The sequence below is a fragment of the Salvelinus alpinus genome, chromosome 14 (genome assembly GCF_045679555.1).
Source record: "Salvelinus alpinus chromosome 14, SLU_Salpinus.1, whole genome shotgun sequence".
NCBI classification, from domain to species: Eukaryota; Metazoa; Chordata; class Actinopteri; order Salmoniformes; family Salmonidae; genus Salvelinus; species Salvelinus alpinus.
The window spans coordinates 46,012,836-46,036,341 of record NC_092099.1 but is presented as its reverse complement, the minus strand read 5'-3'; the positions used below and the strand labels follow the sequence as shown (position 1 = coordinate 46,036,341).

Genomic DNA, 23,506 nt, shown 5'->3' with positions numbered 1-23,506 from the left:
AAGTCTTACTATGTCATGTTACATTAGAAGTCTTGCTATGTCATGTTACATTAGAAGTCTTGCTATGTCATGCTACATTAGAAGTCTTGCTATGTCATGTTACATTAGAAGTCTTACTGACCCAGAAGAGTTGTTTTATACACCACATGATTGAAAAAGGGATCAATCACACAGAAATTTGCCTTTACAAAATTGTTTTGATCATTTCACATTTGATGAATTTCAACGACGTGCTTGTTGTTAGTCTGTAGGATTACCACTGCAATGCAAATGTTATACTATTGTGCATGTTGATTCAACAGAGAATGGTTATATGTTCAACTGCTGATGCTATTTCAGCTGAGGAAAAAGTATATCGGGAATGTCACACAAATAGTGTAACGGCAGCTCTTTCCTTGCTTGTGCACCTCAGAATACCATGTCATACACTACAAAACGACCCTTCCAGAGCCACAGATTGACGATTCGGAAAAACAAAAAACTTACAAATTGTTCTATTGCTGATGAATTGAAGGGAAACTGAACACAGTTGGTTCCCTGTAGAACAGAAATGACCATGGCGTAGCTGCGTTAGCTTCCATTTTTTACTTTTATTTAGGCTATGAATTGTGTTGTAGATTTGTTCATTGGAGTGAAAAACAACAATAATTGCTGTGAGCATTGTGTGGTATGGAGCTTTGACTACAGTATTGAAATCAACCAATTGCTACGGATGTAGCAACAACAAAAACTTGAACCAAGAAATACCTCGTATTTTGAACTTTATTATGAATATGCATATTACTTCACCTGTACGTGACGGACAAGCAGAGACATTTCCTATCAACTGCATTTCTAGTCAACCGATTGGCGTCATTCTACCGTTATCTGAAAAATATCCAGACAACTGTTTGTTTCATTTCAATGTATTTATTGCACAAACATCATTGATAAAATGTACTTCAAATGTTAACTTTTTAAAGAATTGAAAAAAAAAGGAAAAAAAATGAAAAGTACATCATAACATTCAGATTTCAAGCTCTCATTAAGTTCTCTTTCGGGAACCATCACAGGAAGTAAAAGCATGAAACTGATTAGATAAAACGCTGCCTCCGGCTCCACCATTTCCTTTGACAACATTTTCATTGGAGGTGGAGAGGTGAGATACTTGGGCAGGAAGGTGACAATGCACTGTGGGAAAGCTGCGAGGCTGAGAACAGGAGGAACACAGTCACGCAGTAGTGACAGGAAAACGGTAGCAATACATTTCATGTATCTTAGTCTAGCGCCGTACAGTAGAATCCCATGTCTGGGTTTAGGACTGGGCACAACATCGACACAGGACTCGCAAAGAGGCCAAACTGATCAGCATAATGATCTGTAAATTGTGACAAAGGTACAATTATCTTTCACTCAAATGTATCCTTTCCAACAAAACCACACCGCTGGGACGTTCACCAGGGATAAATACAACCTCTAACTACAAGCAATTGTTTTAAGTAGTGACAAAATATTGTAATTGAATTTAACGAAAATGTTTTTCTTTAAAATGAACATGTAACATTTAAAGTAACAAATATGAACACATCTTTTGATATTTGGAAATTTGCATATCTGAATTAAAAAAAAAACATGTTTCATCAGGATATAGGTTCATGTATTAACGTCCCATACATTTAACTATACGGCATGTACAGACCTATACATCCAGGATGTTTTCATGGCCTGTATAAAGTAGTGAAAGGGTTGTGCTGAAAGTCTTTGGTACAAACATGGGTATTGGGATTCAGTCGTCTGTAACACGTTCACACTAAAAGCATGTATGATCCAAGTACATTGTCTCTGTCCACAAACGGAACTCTGTATGACAGGCAAAGACCATGCAAAGGTCAAATCTAAAATAAAACAATTAAAAAAAACAAATAAAGTTGACACACATCATATCCTAGTTTCTTCCTAAACCGTTTTAACGTTTGTGTTTGAGGGACATTTTTACCCTGAGGTACATTTTCAGAAGAGGCACGACTTCAACGTAATATAAATCCTCCTAGGTAGGTACAACAAAATACACATCTCTTGGCAATCATTAATAGTATAAGTAATACAGGGCTTGAGGAGAGAAATAAAGACCAACTGGGAAACAGGAAATCTAGAATGAAGGACACGCACATTATAAGGGAAGATACAGGACGCCATAAACAAACCAGTCAAGCTTCCACAGTGTGTGTGTGTGTAGGAAAGGGTGAAGACAGACATCTTCAGAAAGGCACAGAGCTTTAGAAAAAGCATTGATCTAGAACTCACTGCTAAAGTAGTGCCAAACACAGGTAAATAAACATCTACCAAAAAAATATATATATAGTTAATGAAATTGGAAAGAATTATGGGAAAGAATTAAATTGTAGGAAAATATGGGATCAGAAAAAGTGACCCTGCATCATGTACAATATGAAAAGGCCATTCTTACGGAGTGTTGTATACACGTGACTGAAAAGATCAACAGTACACATTTACAGTACTATCGGTAGTATGATACACACTGCTTCATTCACCATATCATCCTGGACGAGGACCTGACTGCTTCATTCACCATATCATCCTGGACGAGGACCTGACTGCTTCATTCACCATATCATCCTGGATGAGGACCTGACTGCTTCATTCACCATATCATCCTGGACGAGGACCTGACTGCTTCATTCACCATATCATCCCGGACGAGGACCTGACTGCTTCATTCACCATATCATCCTGGACGAGGACCTGACTGCTTCATTCACCATATCATCCTGGACGAGGACCTGACTGCTTCATTCACCATATCATCCTGGATGAGGACCTGACTGCTTCATTCACCATATCATCCTGGTTGAGGACATTACTGAGGACCTGACTGCTTCATTCACCATATCATCCTGGTTGAGGACATTACTGAGGACCTGACTGCTTCATTCACCATATCATCCTGGTTGAGGACATTAGAGGACTTGATGCAATGAGCTTCTAAATGAATCATAGACAATTATTGTTACAGCATGTTAAGTGCAGTAATGTAATGCAAGGCAAGTCATCTGACTGATGTTGACTGCACAACTGACTAAGTCACACCGAAGGTGAAAGACATTGATACTTCTTGTCATATTTAGTAACCATTATTCCAAGAGGCTGTTATAAAATGTCATGTAAATAAATTAGAGGAGGTTTCGGTTGCCGAAAATGTTTTCCGGGTCCACGTATTCCTTAACGGACTTGAGCATCCCGACGCCCACCTTAGAGATGCTGTCCTTCATCCACTCCTTCCGAAGTTTCCCAACTGGAGAGACAGAGGGAAGAAAAATAAAACACCAAGGAGGCGAAATAGGCACGCCTGATTGCCCAGGTGTCTGCTGGGAGACAATCAATCTTGTTAGAGAGTGAATAAACAGAGGGTGATAAATGCCTTTATTCAGAGAGGAGAAATGTTTTGCATGGCATGATTTATGGAGCCCGACAGCCTATCAAACTCATTAGGCTCTGTGTGTTCCCCGGCTGGCTCTGCCTTTCTCTCTCTCTCTTGTTCACAAAGCCCATTCTCCTCCCACAGACGTCACCATGCTGTGTGTGTTGTTCTCCTCAGGCTGAATAAAACAGCCCTAAAAGTCCAAGCGGGCCACGTTCAGCTGCCCCCCCCACACACACACCTCTTCTGGCCGTGGGCCAATGGAGGTGGAACAGCGTGGGTCAGGCCTGGCCCGGGTGCCCAGCAAGGTACCAAGACCAGCACTCTGCTCTACCAGCTGTCCAAACAGACACATTCCAGAGCCCCCAGTCCTGCCAGGACCTATGCAGGGAGTCTGGAGCCTCTGGGAGAGGGACAGGTTGTCACTGGTCCCTGAGAGGGACACCGTCAACACCAAGAACCCAACACTGACCACAGGATGTCTGGAGGCCAGGAGTTTTCAGGACTTACAAATGCTGCATTGAAAATGTTCAATCCACTGTCAGTTATAGAATGGCAATAGACTCCCTCCCGCATCTCCTCAAATCGTGAATAAAAGGTCACAGCAACCTCACTCCTTTCGTCAGATAACACACAATTCATTTAGTATGTAAATAACGAGCAAACACAATGTTGAGGAAACAAGATTCAATCTGAAAGCAACATTGGATCCTTGAAGAGTAGGAAGCTAGCAGTGTGTTTGCTCAGTGTCTGGGTAAGAGTCAAGCGTAAGGTCACGCAGTTTTTAGAACAGCACACTAGTCTATAAAACAGCCCTGAGAATGGAATGAACTTGAACAGGAGCCATGAACACATACTTTGGTAGCACACAGAGGACACAGAGTACACAGAGTACACAGAACACACAGAGGACACAGAGCATACAGAGTACACAGAACACACAGAGCACACAGAGTACACAGAACACACAGAGCACACAGAGCATACAGAAAGTATTTCTACCCCTTATTCCACATTTTGTTGTGTAACAGCTTGAATTCAAAATGCAGTCAAATCGTCCCCACGCCCCTGGGTTTGGCCAGCAGGGATGTCCGGGTTAGGGGAGGGTTTGGCCAGCAGGGATGTCCGGGTTAGGGGAGGGTTTGGCCAGCAGGGATGTCCGGGTTAGTGGAGGGTTTGGCCAGCAGGGATGTCTTTGTCCCATCGCGCTCTAGCAACTCCTGTGGCGGGCTGGGCGCAATGCACGCCGACACGGTCGCCAGGTGTATGGCGTTTCCTCCGACACATTGGTGTGGCTGGCTTCCTTAGTTAAGAGGGCATTGTGTCAAGAAGCAGTGCGGCTTGGTTGGGTCGTGTGTCAAGAAGCATGGCTCTTGAGCCTCGCCTCTCCCGAGTCCGTATGGGAGTTGCAGTGATGAGACAAGACTAACTACCAATTGGATATCACGAAATTGGGGAGAAAAAGGGGTAAAAGTAATTTTAAAAAATGTTTTAAACCTTGACGGGTGATACTCAATGATGTGTTTCTTTGCAATAAGTTAAGCTGCAAAAAATGTGGCAAACAGGAAGCACGTTTTGGAATACTTTTATTCTGTACAGGATTTTTCCCCCTTCACTCTGTCAATTAGGTTACAATGTTGTTGATCCATCCTCAGAGTTTTTAATGGCTGTGATAGGAGAACTAACTGTTTTAAAGTCACAATTGGCTTCATGGTGAAATCCCTGAGCGGTTTCCTTCCTCCCCGGCACCTGAGGAAGGTGGAAGGAAGGACACCTGTTACTTTGTAGTGACTGGGTGTATTGATAAACCATCCAAAAGTGTCATTAATAACTTCACAACGCTCAGAGATATTCAATGTCTGCTTTTTTAGCTATACCTTTGAGCATGGTGAAGTTATTAATTACACTTTGGATGGTGTATCAATACACCCAGTCACTACAAATATTCCGGCAACTACGTTAGGAAGGACGCCTGTAAAGGTAGGAAACCGCTCAGGGATTTCACAATGACGCCAATGGTGACATTAAAACAGTTAGTTTAATGGCTGTGATAGGAGAGAATAGGAGGATGGATGAACAACATTGTAGTAACTCCACAATACTAACCTAAATGACAGAGTGAAAAGGACAAAGCCTCTACAGAATAAAAATATTCCAAAACATGCACCAAATTAAAACTGCAAAAAAAATGTGGCAAAGAAATTAACTTTATGTCCTGAATACAAAGCTTTGTGTTTGGGGCAAATCCAACACAACACAGCACTGAGTACCACTCATCCTATTTCCAAGAATGGTGTTGGCTGCAGTTTATGGGTTTGTATGCTTGTCATCGGCAAGGACTAGTGAGTTTTTCAGGTTAAAAATGAAACGGAATAGAGCTAAGCACAGGCACAATCCTAGATGAAAACCTGGTTCAGTCTGCTTTCCAACAGACACTGGGAGACAAATTCACCATTCAGCTGGACAATAACCTAAAACACAAGGCCAAATATACCCTGGAGTTGCTTAACAAAAGGACAAATTCATGCTCCTGAGTGACCTAGTTAGAGTTTTGACTTAAATATCTATGGCAAGACTGGAAAATGGCTGTCTAGCAATGATCAACAACCAATTTGACAAGAGCTTGAACAATATAAAAAAGAATAATGTGTAAATATTGGTGTACAAAGCTCTTAGAGACTTACCCAGAAAGACTCACAGCTGTAATCGCTGCCAAAGGTGATTCTAACATATTGACTCAGGAGGTGGAATACTTATCTCTGCACACCCTGACCTCGTGTAAACACAGGTTAGAATAATGTATATTTCCTGTGGTGGCCCCTCCCACCTTGCCTTCCCAGACTACATCGGTTTTCTTTGCTACACACCCCAGTGAAACTAGCTCCATTTGTCATGTGTTGATTGTGGGCAGACAAACCGCCTGTCTGCGCCCAGATATCAGGCTGTTATTAATCACAATTACAGAGCAGGCCTCGCACCCAGGAGCTGCATCAATATCCCCTCCTCCCGGCTGCACACCCTCCTACTCAGCCCTGGGTGGCTGGCTGGCTGGTTGGCTGGCTGGGTGGTGGCCCACCATTTGGAGGGCAGTAAATACTGGGTGATAACAGCAACATAATTTACCCTGGCCCACTGACTTCTTCTATTAGCAATATGTTTATTTTTAACCTTCCCCACCTTCAGGAGAAATTGTGATTTAATATTGCAGCTGTTTCACTGCGTGCTGTTTCTGACAGGCGTGATGAATAGCCTGAAGTGATGTATGAAAACAGACGAGGTGCCTGGCAATATAGATGAGGCAGCCATTAGGGTTTGCCCTGATAGTTGCTTCACACTCCCTCCCCTGCTCACGTTTCATTTGGCCCGTGTTGAAATGAACAAAGAGCCATTTCTCTGTACTGTGGGAAACTTTGGAGGTGTGAAGGAAGCAATGAAAGATCTCCAAGCCAAAACAGGAAGTTTATAAAAAGACTGGCTCACTTCTATACAGCGGCACAGAGCCTGAAAGACTGCCTTCACGGGACTTTAAACCACTGCCGTCCATCTACGGGACTTTAAACCACTGCCGTGCCATCTACGGAACTTTAAACCACTGCCGTGCCGTCCATCTACGTAAGTGAATAGGCAAGTAAATTTTATGAATTTGTAGGTTTTGATATGAAGAAATTTGGAAAAAGCTGAAATGGCTAGGCGTAGGGGCGTGGCCAGACGTGTGGGCAGGGCTAGACGTAGGGGCGTGGCTAGACGTAGGGATGTTCACTTGACTACCTCCATGGTGGTGCGAGAGGCTTCCTCCATTGGCTAGGATCTCCTCTCTGGCAGCATGCTGGGAAAGGACAATATCAATAAATACATCAATTAACACATTATTTAACTATGACTATCACCTTAAACTATGGTTGTGTATTTTCCCTTCTGAGGGGGTAACGTTTCAGGTTAGATATAGTGCATGTCTCTGAGCGGTTAGGCAGTACAGATGCTCTGTAGATTTACCTCCACTTGTTGGTATGTATGTACTGGATCCGCCAGTCCTCTGTAGTTGAAGGCAAAGTAGAAGTAAACACATGCGCCAGAGTCATAGGTCTGAGTCACTCTGCAAGACAGGAGAAAAGGGTTTTAATGTCATGATATACACAACAGAAAATAGGCTTGTTCACCTTGTGATTTGTTTTTAAATTCTTTTCCATCACTCGTCCCTCTGTAATTTATCTCCACGAGTTTAAAGAGGGAAATGTCGAAATTGTTGAACCAAAATCCATTTTGTAACAATTAATGCATTTTTTAATTTTTTTATCATTTGAATCAGAGGGCATGCAGACTGAGCTGAGAGGCGGGGCTTTCCCTCTGAACCCAATTCTCCCTCATGGTTTCTGAGAAGCGGAGGAGAGGTGAAATGGATCTGCCACCTTGAATAACGCCCCATTATCAGGATATTAAAATAGCCATCAGTACACTCCGATTGGATTCTCTGAGCTGCATTTACATTGGTTCAGAACACAACGTGTTTCAACACTGGCTGTCCATGATTGGCTTAAAGATTGTTCCTTTCACATGAATATGCAACAAGAAGCTATAATAATTACAGTGACATTTTTTGCAGCGTTCAAAAGATGAAAACAATTCAGGGGCTATTTGGATGAGCTATTTGTTTCTTCTTCAAGAAGTGCAGGGCTAATGTAACAAAATTAATGTTCGATTTCCTTTTCATTAACAATCGATGGATATCATTCATCATAGTAGTCATGTGTATATTTACTATAGCTCTCTCTAACCAGGGTCAAAATGTCTGCATTGAACATGAAACTAGACCCTTATAATGCAACACTGTGCCTCAGGGATGTAAACAGTGTGTATAAGTGATTTCCCTGTTTCTTTTCTGTGTCTTTTTGTTCTAAGCCCTTGTCCCTTTTGTTGTGGGGAGAGCTGTTGTTCCGGTGACCTGGCCTATCACTCAGCGGGTGCGCTGGCTTCTAGAGGTTAAACGGACAAATCTATCTTGTTGACAGACTGCAGACGGGAAACGAATGGCTGAAGCATAATCAGGTTGGGCCCTAATTTGTCCCCAGTGAGCAAGAAGCAGGCAATGTGTGTGTTGCCAGGTCACACAGGAAGGTTACAGGATTCCTCTCCTGTCTGGTCACACACTACAGGCCCACTCATAGCAGAGAACACATCTTAGAGAACACATTTTATCAAACTACGTACAGTCCCAGCACGACCTACAGTCCCAGCACGACCTACAGTCGTTGAATCATCCAGCTGGAGACAGACATTACGTAGATGTTATGCAGAGGTTATTTAAGATGACCTCCACAATGCCAGCAAGTGTGTTTTAGCAAGGAACAGAGACAGGTGCTAAACGTACCTGCATGAGGTCAACGGTTGAAACTGGACTCCTCTTTCTCTACACTCTCTGATAATTCTCTCTTTGACATTCTGGCAAAGGTCCAATACCCTGAAGACAGACAACACAGGAAACATATCATGAAGATAATATCCTGAAGACAGACAACACAGGAAACATATCATGAAGATAATACAACACAGGAAACATATCATGAAGATAATACCCTGAAGAAAGACAACACAGGAAACATATCATGAAGATAATACAACACAGGAAACATATCATGAAGATAATATCCTGAAGAAAGACAACACAGGAAACATATCATGAAGATAATACCCTGAAGAAAGACAACACAGGAAACTTATCATGAGGATAATACCCTGAAGAAAGACAACACAGGAAACTTATCATGAGGATAATACCCTGAAGAAAGACAACACAGGAAACATATCATGAGGATAATACCCTGAAGAAAGACAACACAGGAAACATATCATGAAGACGTGATGAAAGCCATGTCTGCTTCATGACACCCTATTCCCTACAGAGTCCTACAGGCCCTGGTCAAAAGTAGGGCACTAAATAGGGAATAGGCTGCACAACACCATGATTTAACACAGTATAACAGGAGCCGCTGAGCTCTCTGAGTTTGAGAAAAGGTGACCTCTGGCCATGAACAGTGGAGTACATTGACAGACAGACAGACAGACAGAGTGGAGACTGCAGCAGTGCTAGGTAGACTGCATTATGCAGACTGCAGCAGTGCTAGGTAGCTGTAGCTGGGAGAGACTGGCTCACTCTCCTCTAGGCATGTGCAGCAGAGTGTGGAGAGATGGAGGAGGGGTAATGATCCCTGAACATTTGCTGGTCTGCACGCCTGATCCCTGGCTCCCCCCTCAGGCAGTCTACACAGTGGACTGCCCCCCCCCCCCCCCCCTCAGGCAGTCTACACAGTGAAACACTGAGCATGCCTGTGTTGGTGTCTGAGTGTGGAAGAGAGGGGGGGGGGCGTCCTCATGTGTGGGAAGAACTGTGGTTTTCTAACGGAAAGGGTTTTACACCAAATTAACAGGCTGACCCAATAATGTTGGCGATTCCTGTTCCATGTTCCTACTGGCTGTCTCACTCTATCCCTCTCTCCTCCAGCAGTGTCAGACAGTCTTCCTTCCCACACACACACACACACACACACACACACACACACACACACACACACACACACACACACAACCAGTTAATGGAGAGAGAAGGCAGGTGAGTGAGTGAGTGAGTGAGAGAGAGAGCTGAGCTCTTCAAAATGACTGTGTGAGAAGAGAGTGTCACACCATCAGAGATACTTGTTAATTTACAAAAAGGTTCAACCTCACCTGTCCCAAGGCACCGATGTCTCAAAGGATTCTGCGACCACACAGTAGTCCATCCCCAAGTCCTGTTGATAAAATTTGGATTTAAAAAAAAAGGGGGACAATTTGTGAAAAAAATAAAAGTAACTAAATGGTGTTTCAGAATAAAAAAAAACATTTTTTTAAACTGCGATTTTCACTGAGGCAATTACTCGTGCCATGATAGCGAGGATGACAACATGACATCCCTGACTAAACGGAGAGGTCAGATATCTCAGAGGTCACATTCTGCAGCCTTTGTTTATTTAACCTTTTATTTAAACTAGGCAAGTCAGTTAAGAACAAAGTCTTATTTACAATGATGGCCTAACCGGGCCAAACCCGGACGACGCTGGGCCAATTGTGCGCCGCCCTATTGGACTCCCAATCACGGCCGGATGTGATATAGTGTACGTGTTCCTTCTATCTCTGGACACTGGGAGAAGAGGGGAGAACACGTGGAAACAGAGTGGGAGAAGGAGGAGAGGGGAGACCACGTGGGAACAGAGTGGGAGAAGGAGGAGAGGGGAGAAGGAGGAGAGGGGAGACCACATGGGAACAGAGGGGGAGAAGGAGGAGAGGGGAGACCACGTGGGAACAGAGGGGGGGAAGGAGGAGAGGGGAGAAGGAGGAGAGGGGAGACCACATGGGAACAGAGGGGGAGAAGGAGGAGAGGGGAGACCACGTGGGAACAGAGTGGGAGAAGGAGGAGAGGGGAGACCACGTGGGAACAGAGGGGGAGAAGGAGGAGAGGGGAGACCAGAGTGGGAGAAGGAGGAGAGGGGAGACCACATGGGAACAGAGGGGGAGAAGGAGGAGAGGGGAGACCACGTGGGAACAGAGTGGGAGAAGGAGGAGAGGGGAGAAGGAGGAGAGGGGAGACCACGTGGGAACAGAGTGGGAGAAGGAGGAGAGGGGAGAAGGAGGAGAGGGGAGACCACGTGGGAACAGAGAGGGGGAAGGAGGAGAGGGGAGACCACGTGGGAACAGAGGGGGAGAAGGAGGAGAGGGGAGACCACGTGGGAACAGAGGGGGAGAAGGAGGAGAGGGGAGACCACGTGGGAACAGAGGGGGAGAAGGAGGAGAGGGGAGACCAGAGTGGGAGAAGGAGGAGAGGGGAGACCACGTGGGAACAGAGTGGGAGAAGGAGGAGAGGGGAGAAGGAGGAGAGGGGAGACCACGTGGGAACAGAGTGGGAGAAGGAGGAGAGGGGAGAAGGAGGAGAGGGGAGACCACATGGGAACAGAGGGGGAGAAGGAGGAGAGGGGAGACCACGTGGGAACAGAGAGGGGGAAGGAGGAGAGGGGAGACCACGTGGGAACAGAGGAGAGGGGAGACCACGTGGGAACAGAGGGGGGGAAGGAGGAGAGGGGAGACCACGTGGGAACAGAGGAGAGGGGAGACCACGTGGGAACAGAGGAGAGGGGAGACCACGTGGGAACAGAGGAGAGGGGAGACCACGTGGGAACAGAGTGGGAGAAGGAGGAGAGACCACGTGGGAACAGAGTGGGAGAAGGAGGAGAGACCACGTGGGAACAGAGTGGGAGAAGGAGGAGAGGGGAGAAGGAGGAGAGGGGAGACCACATGGGAACAGAGGGGGAGAAGGAGGGGAGACCACGTGGGAACAGAGGGGGAGAAGGAGGAGAGGAGAGACCACGTGGGAACAGAGGAGGAGAAGGAGGAGAGGGGAGAAGGATGAGAGGGGAGAACACGTGGGGAGAAGGAGGAGAGAACACGTGGGAACAGAGTGGGAGAAGGAGGAGAGGGGAGAACAGAGGGGAGAACACACGGGGAGAAGGAGGAGAGGGGAGAACACATGGGGAGAAGGAGGAGAGGGGAGAACACGTGGGGAGAAGGAGGAGAGGGGAGAACACGTGGGGAGAAGGAGGAGAGGGGAGAACACGTGGGGAGAAGGAGGAGAGGGGAGAACGAGGAGAGGGGAGACCACGTGGGAACAGAGGGGGAGAAGGAGGAGAGGAGAGACCACGTGGGAACAGAGGGGGAGAAGGAGGAGAGGGGAGAAGGATGAGAGGGGAGAACACGTGGGGAGAAGGAGGAGAGGGGAGAACACGTGGGAACAGAGTGGGAGAAGGAGGAGAGGGGAGAACAGAGGGGAGAACACACGGGGAGAAGGAGGAGAGGGGAGAACACGTGGGGAGAAGGAGGAGAAGGGAGAACGAGGAGAGGGGAGAACACGTGGGGAGAAGGAGGAGAGGGGAGAACGAGGAGAGGGGAGACCACGTGGGAACAGAGGGGGGAAGGAGGAGAGGGGAGACCACGTCTGAACAGAGGAGACCACGTGGGAACAGAGGGGGAGAAGGAGGAGAGACCACGTGGGAACAGAGGGGGAGAAGGAGGAGAGGGGAGACCACGTGGGAACAGAGTGGGAGAAGGAGGAGAGGGGAGATTGATTTACATTTACATAAGCATTTCACTACACTCGCAATAACATCTGCTAACCATGTGTATGTGTCCAATACAATTTGATTTGAGAAGAGGGGAAGAACAGAGGGGGAGATGTGACCCACCCGGAGGTAAGCGATGACAAAGGTCAGTATGTAGCCTCTCTGCCCATTGTCCTCTCCAGCTGCCAGGCCCCTGGAAACAGATAACAGGGTCCATATTTAAAAACAGATTCCTCTCTGGCCCGGTCAACTCCCTCTGACCACAGATGCCGGTGGTGCCCGTCACTTCCCCAATGCACAGGTCAATGATTGGATCTCCGTGCATCCCTGCAAGTCACCCACACATCCATCACCCGCCGCGGGTAATCAAATGTTAATCTAATACTAAAAATCAGGAAGTGCTCATTAGGAAAACACTGTATTGATTTAGCTGTTCTTGTTCTTTTTCCCATGTTTCCTAAAAACAAACAGACCCAGCCAATCTATCACAGGCGCTCGACAGGCGATGGTTGACTTGAAATAATGGAGAAAAAATATATAATAAAATGCACCGCCTGGTAGGTGAGGCCTTTTCAATGATTAAACTCATGAATTGTTTAGGGATATTGCCCGAGGGCACTAAGCCTGTGACCTTGAGGAATGGACTGGAAGCTGTGCACTGGGCCAGGAACTTACACAATCCATAGGGTCACCAACAATATAATGGAATTTGTCATTAGGTGGTGTTTTAATGAAAGGTTTGTTTATGATGACTAGGTCCTCTCCAAATACTACTCCTGCACAATCCCCCCTTCCTGATGCGTGTAAACATTGGACTATAAACTGTGCCTTCCTGTATTATAGTGATGCTAAAAATGTTTATTCTATTCTACTGAGCCATTTACTTTATGTTCTTATATTTGATTATTGTTGTTGTTGCATTGTCGAGAAGGAACCTGCAAGTAAATATTTCTTTGTACGGTATACACCACGCGTATCCTGTCGGGACGGTGTACACCACGCGTGTCCTGTCGGGACGGTGTGCACCACGCGTATCCTGTCGGGACGGTGTACACCACGCGTGTCCTGTCGGGACGGTGTGCACCACGCGTATCCTGTCGGGACGGTGTGCACCACGCGTATCCTGTCGGGACGGTGTGCACCACGCGTGTCCTGTCGGACGGTGTGCACCACGCGTGTCCTGTCGGACGGTGTACACCACGCGTGTCCTGTCGGACAGTGTGCACCACGCGTATCCTGTCGGGACAGTGTGCACCACGCGTGTCCTGTCGGACAGGGTGTGCACCACGCGTGTCCTGTCGGACGGTGTGCACCACGCGTATCCTGTCGGGACAGTGTGCACCACGCGTATCCTGTCGGGACAGTGTGCACCACGCGTGTCCTGTCGGACGGTGTACACCACGCGTGTCCTGTCGGGACGGTGTGCACCACGCGTGTCCTGTCGGGACGGTGTGCACCACGCGTGTCCTGTCGGGACAGTGTGCACCACGCGTGTCCTGTCGGACGGTGTGCACCACGCGTGTCCTGTCGGACGGTGTGCACCATGCGTTTCCTGTCTGGACGGTGTGCACCACGCGTATCCTTTCGGGACGGTGTGCACCACGCGTGTCCTGTCGGACGGTGTGCACCACGCGTATCCTGTCGGGACAGTGTGCACCACGCGTGTCCTGTCGGACGGTGTGCACCACGCGTATCCTGTCGGGACAGTGTGCACCACGCGTGTCCTGTCGGACGGTGTACACCACGCGTGTCCTGTCGGGACGGTGTGCACCACGCGTGTCCTGTCGGGACGGTGTGCACCACGCGTGTCCTGTCGGGACAGTGTGCACCACGCGTGTCCTGTCGGACGGTGTGCACCACGCGTGTCCTGTCGGACGGTGTGCACCACGCGTGTCCTGTCGGACGGTGTGCACCACGCGTGTCCTGTCGGGACGGTGTGCACCACGCGTATCCTGTCGGGACGGTGTGCACCACGCGTGTCCTGTCGGACGGTGTGCACCACGCGTATCCTGTCGGGACGGTGTGCACCGCGCGTGTCCTGTCGGACGGTGTACACCACGCGTGTCCTGTCGGGACGGTGTGCACCACGCGTGTCCTGTCGGACGGTGTGCACCACGCGTGTCCTGTCGGGACGGTGTGCACCACGCGTATCCTGTCGGGACGGTGTGCACCGCGCGTGTCCTGTCGGACGGTGTACACCGCGCGTATCCTGTCGGGACGGTGTGCACCGCGCGTATCCTGTCGGGACGGTGTGCACCGCGCGTATCCTGTCGGGACGGTGTGCACCGCGCGTATCCTGTCGGGACGGTGTGCACCGCGCGTATCCTGTCGGGACGGTGTGCACCACGCGTATCCTGTCGGACAGTGTGCACCACGCGTGTCCTGTCGGGACGGTGTGCACCACGCGTGTCCTGTCGGGACGGTGTGCACCACGCGTGTCCTGTCGGACGGTGTGCACCACGCGTATCCTGTCGGGACGGTGTGCACCACGCGTGTCCTGTTGGACGGTGTGCACCACGCGTGTCCTGTCGGGACGGTGTACACCACGCGTATCCTGTCGGACAGTGTGCACCACGCGTATCCTGTCGGGACAGTGTGCACCACGCGTGTCCTGTCGGACGGTGTGCACCACGCGTATCCTGTCGGGACAGTGTGCACCACGCGTGTCCTGTCGGACGGTGTGCACCACGCGTGTCCTGTCGGACGGTGTGCACCACGCGTGTCCTGTCGGACGGTGTGCACCACGCGTGTCCTGTCGGACGGTGTGCACCACGCGTATCCTGTCGGGACAGTGTGCACCACGCGTGTCCTGTCGGGACGGTGTGCACCACGCGTGTCCTGTCGGGACGGTGTGCACCACGCGTGTCCTGTCGGGACGGTGTGCACCACGCGTGTCCTGTCGGACGGTGTGCACCACGCGTGTCCTGTCGGACGGTGTGCACCACGCGTGTCCTGTCGGGACGGTGTGCACCACGCGTATCCTGTCGGGACGGTGTGCACCACGCGTGTCCTGTCGGGACGGTGTGCACCACGCGTGTCCTGTCGGACGGTGTGCACCACGCGTATCCTGTCGGGACAGTGTGCACCACGCGTGTCCTGTCGGACGGTGTGCACCACGCGTGTCCTGTCGGACGGTGTGCACCACGCGTATCCTGTCGGACGGTGTGCACCACGCGTGTCCTGTCGGGACAGTGTACACCACGCGTGTCCTGTCGGGACGGTGTACACCACGCGTGTCCTGTCGGGACGGTGTGCACCACGCGTGTCCTGTCGGGACGGTGTGCACCACGCGTGTCCTGTCGGACGGTGTGCACCACGCGTGTCCTGTCGGGACGGTGTGCACCACGCGTATCCTGTCGGGACGGTGTGCACCACGCGTGTCCTGTCGGACGGTGTGCACCACGCGTATCCTGTCGGGACGGTGTGCACCGCGCGTGTCCTGTCGGACGGTGTACACCACGCGTGTCCTGTCGGACGGTGTACACCACGCGTGTCCTGTCGGGACGGTGTGCACCACGCGTATCCTGTCGGACAGTGTGCACCACGCGTGTCCTGTCGGGACGGTGTGCACCACGCGTGTCCTGTCGGACGGTGTGCACCACGCGTATCCTGTCGGGACGGTGTGCACCACGCGTGTCCTGTCGGACGGTGTGCACCACGCGTGTCCTGTCGGGACGGTGTACACCACGCGTATCCTGTCGGACAGTGTGCACCACGCGTATCCTGTCGGGACAGTGTGCACCACGCGTGTCCTGTCGGACGGTGTGCACCACGCGTATCCTGTCGGGACAGTGTGCACCACGCGTATCCTGTCGGGACAGTGTGCACCACGCGTATCCTGTCGGGACAGTGTGCACCACGCGTGTCCTGTCGGACGGTGTGCACCACGCGTGTCCTGTCGGACGGTGTGCACCACGCGTGTCCTGTCGGACGCTGTGCACCACGCGTGTCCTGTCGGACGGTGTGCACCACGCGTATCCTGTCGGGACAGTGTGCACCACGCGTGTCCTGTCGGGACGGTGTGCACCACGCGTGTCCTGTCGGGACAGTGTGCACCACGCGTGTCCTGTCGGACGGTGTGCACCACGCGTGTCCTGTCGGGACGGTGTGCACCACGGGTGTCCTGTCGGGACGGTGTGCACCACGGGTGTCCTGTCGGGACGGTGTGCACCACGCGTATCCTGTCGGGACGGTGTGCACCACGCGTGTCCTGTCGGACGGTGTGCACCACGCGTATCCTGTCGGACAGTGTGCACCACGCGTGTCCTGTCGGACGGTGTGCACCACGCGTATCCTGTCGGGACGGTGTGCACCACGCGTATCCTGTCGGGACGGTGTGCACCACGCGTGTCCTGTCGGGACGGTGTGCACCACGCGTGTCCTGTCGGGACGGTGTGCACCACGCGTGTCCTGTCGGGACGGTGTGCACCACGCGTATCCTGTCGGGACAGTGTGCACCACGCGTATCCTGTCGGGACGGTGTGCACCACGCGTATCCTGTCGGGACGGTGTGCACCACGCGTATCCTGTCGGACAGTGTGCACCACGCGTGTCCTGTCGGACGGTGTGCACCACGCGTATCCTGTCGGGACGGTGTGCACCACGCGTATCCTGTCGGGACGGTGTGCACCACGCGTATCCTGTCGGGACAGTGTGCACCACGCGTATCCTGTCGGGACGGTGTGCACCACGCGTATCCTGTCGGGACAGTGTGCACCACGCGTATCCTGTCGGGACGGTGTGCACCACGCGTATCCTGTCGGGACGGTGTGCACCACGCGTATCCTGTCGGGACGGTGTGCACCACGCGTATCCTGTCGGACAGTGTGCACCACGCGTGTCCTGTCGGACGGTGTGCACCACGCGTATCCTGTCGGGACAGTGTGCACCACGCGTATCCTGTCGGACAGTGTGCACCACGCGTGTCCTGTCGGACGGTGTGCACCACGCGTGTCCTGTCGGGACAGTGTGCACCACGCGTGTCCTGTCGGGACAGTGTGCACCACGCGTGTCCTGTCGGGACGGTGTGCACCACGCGTATCCTGTCGGGACAGTGTGCACCACGCGTATCCTGTCGGGACGGTGTGCACCACGCGTATCCTGTCGGGACAGTGTGCACCACGCGTATCCTGTCGGGACAGTGTGCACCACGCGTATCCTGTCGGGACGGTGTGCACCACGCGTATCCTGTCGGACAGTGTGCACCACGCGTGTCCTGTCGGACGGTGTGCACCACGCGTATCCTGTCGGGACAGTGTGCACCACGCGTATCCTGTCGGACAGTGTACACCGCGCGTATCCTGTCGGACAGTGTGCACCGCGCGTATCCTGTTGGACAGTGTGCACCACGCGTATCCTGTCGGACAGTGTGCACCACGCGTATCCTGTCGGACAGTGTGCACCACGCGTGTCCTGTCGGGACGGTGTACACCACGCATGTCCTGTACATACGACTAATAAAACTTGAAACTAGGATGGTGTGTCCAGGGACGGAGGGAGTGAGTTGCTACAGTATGATCTGGTTCTTCTGTAATGGTGTGGAACCGTGTGGCTCCTGGCGGGTTGGGGCCCAACCCAGCAGCCCTCAGGCAACTCAGACATGGGCTTCTCAGCACAGCTTCACTACCAAGCCCCTACTCACGGATTCTTTTGGGACAACACACACACACATACTTGTGTATATTAATTAGTTTTGCCTTTCAGTTGTCTACAGGGTTGTTACGAAGGGCAAAGAGTTTCCTGAATTCCACGTGTGTAAGAGAATTGAACATGTAGGGGAAGTCAAAGAGGAACCCAGGTTTGTTGCTGTTGTAGCTTCAGTAGAAGACATATTGAATGGAGAATCGCTCTCCAGTTGATAGATCACCTATTTCCACCAACTTACCCAAATGTTGCTGCGATGTCGTAAACTTGTTTTTCATGCTGCAGGACCCTCTCGCGGTCCCCTTCAAACAGAAGGGTGGCAACCACCAACTGGTGGGGGTCGAAACCTTTCAACTGGGGTAAACAGGGAAATAACCATTTGTTTAACACTTTCCCCAAAAAATACAAATTACATAAAGAGAAAAATGAGGAGTTAAGATTCATGCCAAAGCATTAAGAACGCGTTACCTTGGTGATGTAGAACTTCTTTAACCCTTCGACAAAATGTGTGAAAATGGACGACACTTGAGGTTTCAGGGCATGACCTGTGGAAATAGAAAAAGAGAGAGGGTCAAGTCCCTCAACTCAAAGCCAAGTGGACCTCTGTCTTTTGGACAATACGGTTAAAAAGAACCCACTGATGTCAGTTATTCACACATTTGGTCTCACTTAGCCCGCCCATCTCCTCCCTGTTCCCTCCAGGACTCCAACAGGGCAGCAGTCACATTTATTTGGGAACAAAGAAACGGAGGAAAATTAATGGTAACGTGAATAACTTGACGAGTAACCAGTAGGGGACAATAAATCAGCGGCTTTCCAATGGGGGCGCGGGCTTGACACTATATCAGTCTTCCTCAGCCACCGCACGTTTTGGTTTGTTTCTGATCGGACACAGAAAACGGACGTGGACAAGCAAAAATGAGGGTCTGGAGCTGATGGGATGGTTATCAATCACAACAGGATAGAGTCCTGAGTCTGAACACCTCATTCCTTCCCCTCGGTTTCAGTCTCTTCACTTCCTCATTGTTTCCATTCTAAATCTGATTGTGGATCTTTAGGTGTCCTGCAGCCATCACTCTTTAATGAAATACTCAGTGACCAGAAAGAGAGGGTGATTATACATACAGTGGGTACATTTTTCCCGCTCTCTTTAATGCGCATTTAATTGCCATTCTCATCTAACTAGCGTATTGAGATACGTGGCCCTGTATTTTATACTACTTGTCCCATTCTGAAATACAGCAGACCCCTTCACTCAGCAGACAGGGTGATTCAAAAAGGGAGGACAAGGCACTAATAAGCCCAAGAAGGTGTCCTATCATAGAGCCCTGACTGAGGTTAAGATATTAGTGAGAAACCGAATAGCTTCATCTTGCCTGCTTAAAGCTAAGAAGTGGGAATATAGGGAGCGTAATGAGATCCCAGGGGACTGAAGAACTTTACAAAGATGTCTGGCACCAACGCCGGATTCCTTCCACCAGACCTCAAGAAACAATATTGTAAAACTTCAATATAACCACTGCTTAAATTGTTCCCAGTCATTTTCCCACCAGGCTTCAATCCACAAGTCGTGCGTGCAACTAGCTACTCCACTGGTGAAATAACAATCAATTGAACTCAATGCAATGCAGCAGAGGGCAGAATAACGCAGCAGAGGGCTGAATAACGCAGCAGAGGGCAGAATAACGCAGCAGAGGGCTAATAACGCAGCAGAGGGCAGAATAACGCAGCAGAGGGCAGAATAACGCAGCAGAGGGCGGAATAACGCAGCAGAGGGCTAATAACGCAGCAGAGGGAGGAATAACGCAGCAGAGGGCAGAATAACGCAGCAGAGGGCAGAATAACGCAGTAGAGGGCAGAATAACGCAGCAGAGGGCAGAATAACGCAGCAGAGGGCTAATAACGCAGCAGAGGGCTAATAACGCAGCAGAGGGCGGGAAAACGCAGCAGAGGGCAGAATAACGCAGCAGAGGGCTAATAACGCAGCAGAGGGCGGGAAAACGCAGCAGAGGGCAGAATAACGCAGCAGAGGGAGGAATAACGCAGCAGAGGGAGGAATAACGCAGCAGAGGGCGGAATAACGCAGCAGAGGGCGGAATAACGCAGCAGAGGGCGGAATAACGCAGCAGAGGGCAGAATAACGCAGCAGAGGGCGGAATAACGCAGCAGAGGGCGGAATAACGCAGCAGAGGGCGGAAAAACGCAGCAGAGGGCAGAATAACGCAGCAGAGGGAGGAATAACGCAGCAGAGGGCGGAAAAACGCAGCAGAGGGCAGAATAACGCAGCAGAGGGCAGAATAACGCAGCAGAGGGCGGAAGAAAAAAAGCATTGTGAAGAAACGCTGCCAATGCAGTGGTCTTTCCTCAAATGGATTCCAGTTGGGTGAAGAGACGCACACAAAAAGCAGGCCAATTTAAAAAAAGAACGGCAGAGTCAAGGAATCAGAAATGAAAATAAGGTCAGCCCCAAGCACAGGCAGAGCCAGAGAGCAGTCAGAATATGGCTTCACTTCTGAGCTCCCGTCTTATACAAAGACACTTTCTGAAGGCCCTGTGTATTCACACCCCTTGACTTTTTCCACATTTTGTTGTGTTACAGCTTGAATTTAAAATTGAGATTTGTCGTCACTGGCCTACACACAATACCCCATAATGTCAAAGTGGAATTAAGTTTTCCAAAAGGTTTACAAATTAACTAAAAATTAAAAGCTGAAGAATCTTAAATCAATAAGTATTCAACTTAGTTATGGCAAGTCTTTTTATATATTTTTTTATTTAACGAGGCAAGTCAGTTAAGAACAAATTCTTATTTACAACGACGGCATACCACGGTAAAACCCTCCCCTAACCCGGACGATGCTGGGCCAAAGGGACTCACGGCCGGTTGCGATACCCGGGATCGAACCAGGGTATGTAGTGACGCCTCCAGCACTGAGATACAGTGCCTTAGACCACAGCGCCACTCGGGAGCCTCAAAAGTCTTCAGGAGTAACAACGTGCTTAACAAGTCACATAAGTTGCTTAGACTCACTGTGTGCAATAAGTGATTTTTGAATAACTACCTCATCTCTGTACCTCACACATACAATTATCTGAAAGGTCCCTCAGTCGAGCAGTGAATTTCTAACACAGATACAACCACAAAGACCAGGGAGGTTTTCCAATGCCTCGCAAAGAAGGGCACCTATTAGTAGATGGTTAAAAATAAAAAAAAGTAAACATTGAATTTCCCTTTGAGCATGGTGAAGTTATTAATTACACTTTGGCTGGTGTATCAATACACCCAGTCGCTACAAAGATACAGGTGTCCTTCCTAATTAAGTTGCCGGAGAAGAAGGAAACCACTCAGCGATTTCACCATGAGGCCATTGGTGACTTAAATAGTTAGTTTTCTCCCATCACAGTCATTAAACTCTAAGGACAACAATATTGTAGTTAGTGTACAATGCTAACCTAATTGACAGAGTGAAAGAAGTTAGCATGTACATGCATCCTACTTGCAATAAGGCACTAAAGTAAAACGTAAAAATATGTGGCAAAGAAATCAACTTTATGTCCTGAATACAAAGCGTTATGTTTGGGGCAAATCCAACACATCATTGAGTATCACTTCATATTTTTAAGCATGGTGGTGGCTGCAGTTTATGGGTATGCTTGTCATCAGCAAGGACTAGGGAGTTTTTCAGGATAAAAATAAAACGGAATTGAGCTAAGCACAGGCACAATCCTAGAGGAAAACCTGGTTCAGTCTGCTTTCCAACAGACACTGGGAGACAAATTCACCTTTCAGCAGGACAATAACCTAAAACACAAGGCAAAATATACACTGGAATTGCTTAACAAGAGGACATTGAATGTTCCTGGGTGGCCTAGTTACAGTGGACTTAAATCCACTTGAATATCTATGGCAAGACTGGAAAATGGCTGTCTAGCAATAACCAATTTGACAAGAGGATGAACAATTAAAAAAAATATGTGCAAATATTGTACAATCAAGGTGTACAAAGCTCTTAGAGACTTACCCAGAAAGACTCACAGCTGTAATCACTGCCAAAGGTGATTCTAACATATATTGACTCAGGGGTGTGAATACATATGTAAATGAGATATTTCTGCATTTCATTTGCAAACATTTTAAAAACATGTTTAAACTTTGTCATTACGGGGTATTGTGTGTAGATGGGTGAGAAAAAAACAACAACAATTGAATCACTTTTGAATTCAGGCTGTAACACAACAAAATGTGGAATAAGTCTTGGGGTATGAATACTTTCTGAAGGCATTGTATCAAACGGTTCCTTTACAGAGATCAAATGGCAGGGTTCAGAATGATGTTGACTTACCGAAATGAAACTGTTTGTTATCCATGAGCCGGATGGAAGCCGGTGGACACCTCTGGGAGAAAAATAAATACAAATAATTCAGGAGCATGTGTTACACATTGTAAACATTTCCCCATCCCACACACTGTTCTGGTGAAGTATTGATCTGCATTACCTTTCTTAACTGAGAGGAAAAACCTTTGAAATAACAGTTGCTACACAACCTCGAGACACGAGTAGATATTCCTGGTAGTGTGTGGATACGTCCATGACAAGCCAGGGCTCAAAATGGGCTCATTGTGTGTTAAGCTAAACCACAGTATTAACCAAGGATTGGAGCTGCATAAACAATACGCATGCAGTCATCGATAATGGCTGCTTCAGCACTACCCAATCAGAGCGGGAGAGGCTTCCTTATCCCTTCCCAGAATTGGGGCTCTGCCAATCACAACCCAACCACTTTGTTTGTACACTACAATATATCATTGATCTGCATAGTTTAGCTACTGTACATACTGTCATATAACCAAAAGATTAAATATCACAACTACAACTCACTTTTTAATGTAATTGGATAGACGTGAACTAAATGTTGTCAGTATTACAGAGGTCTTCAATAGGAAAGACCATACCGTACAAACACAAGACGGAAATGTAATTGACCTGCTTGGCAACCTCTCGTAAGCAGGCCACGCCTGCCTCAAAGTTAGGGAAGACCACCGAGCCATACTTCTGGTACTCTGGGATTGGTCGGATCTTCATCGTTACCTCGGTAACCACACCAAGGGTTCCTAGGGGAAAACACATATTACAGAAACCAAAAGGTTCTCATACAAGAATGGTTTTAAAACGATAGCCTGACATTGGTTGTGTTTTATTGTGTTACTTAAAATGATGCTTTAACATTCCTAGCAGCCTTTAGGTTTGGGCTGGTGATGACCAGTGGTGTAGAGAAGGACAAGCGCATCTAAACCGTTGACACACCT

At 49.1% G+C, this 23,506-nt stretch overlaps 1 protein-coding gene across 3 annotated transcripts in view; it reads right to left on the bottom strand.

Annotated features, from left to right (window-relative positions):
- Positions 1-889: 889 nt before the first annotated feature.
- Positions 890-23,506, bottom strand: part of LOC139538965 (alkyldihydroxyacetonephosphate synthase, peroxisomal-like) — a 45,137-nt gene continuing 22,520 nt past the window's right edge. For 2 of the 3 annotated variants that reach the window (XM_071341564.1, XM_071341566.1), the window contains 10 exons: positions 23,184-23,311; positions 22,542-22,593; positions 18,667-18,743; positions 18,440-18,552; positions 12,679-12,748; positions 10,136-10,197; positions 8,784-8,873; positions 7,412-7,511; positions 7,187-7,244; positions 890-3,292 (listed from right to left, as the gene is read on the bottom strand). In XM_071341564.1, the coding sequence (XP_071197665.1) occupies positions 3,171-3,292; positions 7,187-7,244; positions 7,412-7,511; positions 8,784-8,873; positions 10,136-10,197; positions 12,679-12,748; positions 18,440-18,552; positions 18,667-18,743; positions 22,542-22,593; positions 23,184-23,311 (872 nt within the window). In that variant the 3' untranslated portion in view covers positions 890-3,170. The remainder of the gene's footprint in view (positions 3,293-7,186; positions 7,245-7,411; positions 7,512-8,783; positions 8,874-10,135; positions 10,198-12,678; positions 12,749-18,439; positions 18,553-18,666; positions 18,744-22,541; positions 22,594-23,183; positions 23,312-23,506) is intronic. The other variant, XM_071341565.1, reaches the window with a different exon arrangement.